General features: G+C 40.1%; 1 protein-coding gene across 1 annotated transcript; it reads right to left on the bottom strand.

Moving 5' to 3' along the window:
• Positions 1-224: 224 nt before the first annotated feature.
• LOC107479986 (probable DEAD-box ATP-dependent RNA helicase 48) lies at positions 225-3860 on the bottom strand. The gene is made up of 10 exons (XM_016100109.3): positions 2938-3860; positions 2753-2859; positions 2620-2675; positions 2321-2545; positions 1941-2147; positions 1745-1831; positions 1455-1550; positions 1166-1381; positions 850-1032; positions 225-720 (listed from the first exon to the last, which is right to left on the bottom strand). Exons 1-10 carry the CDS (start codon positions 3798-3800, stop codon positions 490-492), a joined length of 2271 nt encoding a protein of 756 aa, XP_015955595.1. The 5' UTR covers positions 3801-3860; the 3' UTR covers positions 225-489.
• Positions 3861-4932: the final 1072 nt, after the last annotated feature.

The following is a 4932-nucleotide window of genomic DNA, read 5'->3' as shown; positions in this document are numbered from 1 at the left end:
ATTTTCATTACTGAGAAGGCTTAGAACCTAATCTGCAACAATAATAACAGTGTCTTTTCCTATTAAGGGAGTCTATTACACAAATCAAACGGTCGCCTTAGAATATGATCGAATCATTTTAAAATTGTTTAATAATGTGGGTGATAGTGATCACATTTTAAAATGTCTTGTGATGGGGGGACCGGTTTGACTCCGGAGTTAACAAGGTGGACCCATGGCGTGCACCAACTAACCCCAACACAGTTATAAGCAGAATATTCTGTGGCAATATATCCTCTTAAGTTTCGGGTGTTGACTTGGACACGCAGTAAAGAGGATATACTCAAAATCTCATCCACTACCTACCCAACACTTGTGTTTCACTGTTCTGTATACGCTGAAACATTCATCTCTGCTTAAGTGCTGAGGATGCAACTTCAAATATAAGCAAATGGGTGAAAATGCAGATACGGTCTGTGTCTAACACATTTAACTGCTCCTAGGCCCTGGTTATCGACGAATTCTAATGCCAGGAATGTCTTTCAAACCCATCTTTAAAGCAGTCTTTCGAAAGAGCGCAGGAGGCCTCTGTAAACCAATTGATGCAGAAAACCGGTTTGCAAGCTCAGCTATGGTGGACTTCTCCCTTCCAATTTCCCTAATTGAGTTGTAATAACCCAGCCAAGCATGATATGCGGCTTCTTTGACGTCACTGTCTATCTTTCCCATGGAATGTTCTATCTGCAGAGTATAACAGTTTATATATTCTATATATAGTGATGTCATGCACGAAATGAAATAAATGTGGTAGATCACTACTGCTTTTGTTATCTATAATAATGTAAGTCAGAACATGAGCAAGAAATGTACCTTAAGCTTTGTCTGTGGATCTATATCTGGAAAAGGGAATCTCTCTAGAGGAAGATCCTTGATTTCATCTAAAAAATATTCTTCCCATGGAGCAATCAACAATATGCCTTCCCCTTCTTTGCCTTCCCGTCCAGTTCTTCCAAGACGATGTATATATTGTTCACGATCAGAAGGAATACCCACCTGGATAAAGCAGTGCATTCAATTAACTAGAGTGGAAATTCTATGCAGCTCAATATATTATACCAGCATAATTAGCATTGACCTGAACATGATTCAAGGTAAGAGTGGAAACACATTGAAGATTTAACAATACCTGTATGACTAAAGTAACATCGGGATAATTCATTCCACGAGATGAAACATCAGATGAGACAAGAATCAGTTGTTTGGATTCCCGAAACTCATCTGATATGCGAGTTCGATACAGTTGGGGTTTTCGAGAGTGTAGCTCCCTCACGTTCATTTTCATTTCACGGAGAAGTTGATACATAAGTGATGTTACCATTCCAGCAACACAGAAAATAATAACCTGAATGCAAATTTACCAGTCAAACCCATAGATCATCTTGAAAAGCCAAACTTGAAATATCAAATGTATTAACCTTATAATCAGGTGTTTGCATGACATGCTCCTTTAAAATATGGTGTACTATTTGAAAATGTGATTCCTGTGGAGCAATAAGAAAAGATTGCTTGACCTGTAATCACAAACCAAATCAAGCATTAATGCCTAATGCCGGAAATTTTCAATATATTAATTGAAATATATAAGAATAACAGAAGCAGTAATAAAAAAAGATGTGTAGTCTAAGGTCCACAGAAATCTGGAATACATATTTTCTTTTTGCAACTCTTAGAGTATGAGTGTATGACAATAGTTACTGTAACTTGCCTTCACTGGAGTTTCCAGACAACCCATACCAACTGTATCAATGTATGCATGTTCCCTTTTCAAAACAAGTTGAGATACACGGCGGACCTGCATATTTGTAAAGCATCAGTTACATCTGAATGCTGCAGCAACCCTGTTTCTAAGAAACTGAAGCTAAAAAGTAATAATAAAAGTAGATTGAAAAACCTAACCTAACCTCCTTTGGGATGGTTGCAGAAAACATCAAGGATTGCCTTTGACGAGGCACACAGTCAACAATCTTTTCTACGTCCTTTCGAAATCCAAGGTCCAGTAAATGATCAGCTTCATCAAGTACAAGCATCTGCAAGCTCATCAATCGCACAGATAGTCCAGACTTATTCTCAATATGATCTAGCAACCTACCAGGGGTAGCAACAAGTATCTGCAAGATTCAATACAAGATATACAAGATCATTATGCTGGGCATGATATTTTACACAACATCAACCTCCTTTCTCCCCATCATTCTCCCCCCTCCAGCAAAATGCATTAGCATTTCAGTTGGTATACACCAACAAGCTAGGAAATAAAAGAATTTTGGCTACATAACACAACCTGGCATGGATCGGATTCAAGACGCTTTTGGTCAACTTTAAATCGCACCCCTCCTACGAGAGTTTGTACACCAATGCCATCTTGATACTTGAGCAAAGCCTTTGCTTCAGCAGCAATTTGACTGGCAAGTTCTCTGGTAGGGCAGAGAATAAGAACAAATATAGGTGGCACATTTTGACGCGACTTGCTATTCATAGCTTTCAAAACTGTTTCAATGGCAGGAAGCTGTTTGCATTCAATGTCATTGAATTAAAATAAGATGCAGTGTAATACTCCAATGTAAAAGAACAAGGGTATACCAAAAATGCTGCACTTTTTCCCGTGCCAGTTTTAGCTTTGACCAGAGCATCCTTACCTGCATTGCAACAGAATCAACAACAACAACAACAACAACAACAACAAAATTGAAATATAATCTAATAAGGAACATACCCTCAAGGCAAACAGAAAGGCTTGCCTCTTGCACCCGGGTCAGGTGGATATAACCAGCTGAAGAGAGAGCCTTGACTGTCAATGGCGATATACCGCACTCATCAAATCTAGAAAAACAGAGACATCCAAATTACTGATTGCAACCACAGAATAAGCAACAAGGCTAACAAAGAAACATGGAATACCTTGATTGGGTTAGGATGGATTCTTGGTCCTCAACCCTGTACTCTTCCATTTCCTTCTGTTTCAACTTCCTCTTGTTAATCTCATACTTAATCAGCTCAACCTGTTCTGCAAAATCAGCCTCTTCATCATATGGTTTTGGCATCACTCTCCTCTCCCTCTTCAAATCATGCTTCCTCAAAGACGCATTACTACCCATCTTCCTAACATCCCAATTATTAACCCTCGAATCGTTCTCATCCTCGGATTCACTCTCACTCGAAGAAGTACTATCGTTCCTCCAAAATCTTCTCCTCCCAGCAGGCGCAAGTTTCTTACTGCTACCAACACCGGAATTCACCTCAGAAACAGAATGGTAACCCCTCCTCTGACCGAAATTCCCACTCGAATTCATTGAATTGGGGTTCCGTTTCTCTTGTATCAGCTTCCGCAAATCCACCGGCGCCTCAATCGAACCTTGCTGCCGCGTGGGAGAAGAACAAGAAGAAGAAGAAACCGTTAGGGGACCGTCGTCGTTGTTCCAGAGATCTTCAGCTCCTTCCTTCATGAAGCGGTTGGCGAGGGCCCTAATGTGGTCAGTGGGGGAGATAGGGCCGTGGGTGGTGGCGGCGGTGGCGGTTGAGTTGTCGGGTGCGAGGTGGGAGCGTATGTGGGAGCGAATGCGAGCCTGATAGATCTGTTTCTCATGTTCGAGAAGTCTCTTCTCTTTGTCACGGGCGCGCTTCTCGTGCATGCGCTTCCACTTCCACTTGTTGACGCCGCCGGGGAAGGTTCGAGGGCCGCCGCCCATGTTGCAGGACACTGTGAAGGCGAATAGAAGCTTCGAGAATGCCCTTTGTCGTTCTGAAATCGCCGACCGCCACATTGGGGGAGACGAGTGATACAGTGCTATAATCGGGAAAACGAGGATTTTGTATAGTAGTAGGGTTTAACCGTTTAACACAACACAGGCTTTAAAACTTCTTTTCTCCATTTTTAATTTTTCTTTTTATATTACATTTTGTTTCCATCCTTGCCAAATATCCAATTTTTTTTTTTTTTTTTGTGAAGTAGTGAATTTTCACATTTTTTTCTCTTCCTTGGGAATAAAGTAAAACAGACTCGTTTGTTATTCCCTTACTTTACATTTCTAGTGTGTTGTTTTGTGGATCTATTTATTTAATTTTACATTATTAAACAACTAAGATCAAGAAAAAAATTTTTTAAATAAATAAAATAAATATTTTATTTACTGAAATAGTTGATTTGTAGCATTTTTACCAAAATGTATCCTATATCTTAATTCATAACTTATTTTATTTACGATATAAACGAAATATGTGTAGTATTAATTCGTTTACACTGTAAATGAAATACGTGAATAATTATGATGTGTATAGTGTAAACGAGATACTCAACGACAAATTTTGAACAGCTATAAAAGGATGTGCAACCCTTTGTATTTTCACCAAACATTTCACTACTTCTTCTCTACCTTTTTCTTCCGAAAATAAACCAAAATATCCAGTAGTAGTGGATATTTGGTTGTAAGTGTGTATTCTAACTGTCATATGAGAAACAATGATAGTGGGGTGATATTTGAGTGTGAGAATTCTATTTTGTTGCGTACCCAGCGAGTAGGTTCTTTGTTCAAACTGAAGAGTATGATATTGAGTAGCATCGGTGGTAGCGAGAAAAAAGAGATCGGAAGGGTGGGGTATAGGATGCTAGCACTGATGGAAAATGGAGTTTTACAGTTTCGTTTGTTTTGCCTCCATGGTGACGAGCATGTGTGCCTGATATTTGACATCCATGGGAGAATCATGGCGGAATAAGTGATGGAGCTTTCTGCGGGGTCAGTGATGTCGGCGATGGTGGATCTGGGCAGCCGGACTTTGTGCAAGATGGCCCACCTTTCGCATCTCCACCGATACATATGGCTAGTCCAGTGGAAGACATGGACGTTGACGGTGAGGACTCAGATGAGGAGTATGTTGCGGATAGCAACGAGAGCGGTT

Source organism: Arachis duranensis, chromosome 3 (assembly GCF_000817695.3).
Source record: "Arachis duranensis cultivar V14167 chromosome 3, aradu.V14167.gnm2.J7QH, whole genome shotgun sequence".
NCBI classification, from domain to species: domain Eukaryota; kingdom Viridiplantae; phylum Streptophyta; class Magnoliopsida; order Fabales; family Fabaceae; genus Arachis; species Arachis duranensis.
This window is presented reverse-complemented; position numbering and strand designations above follow the sequence as displayed.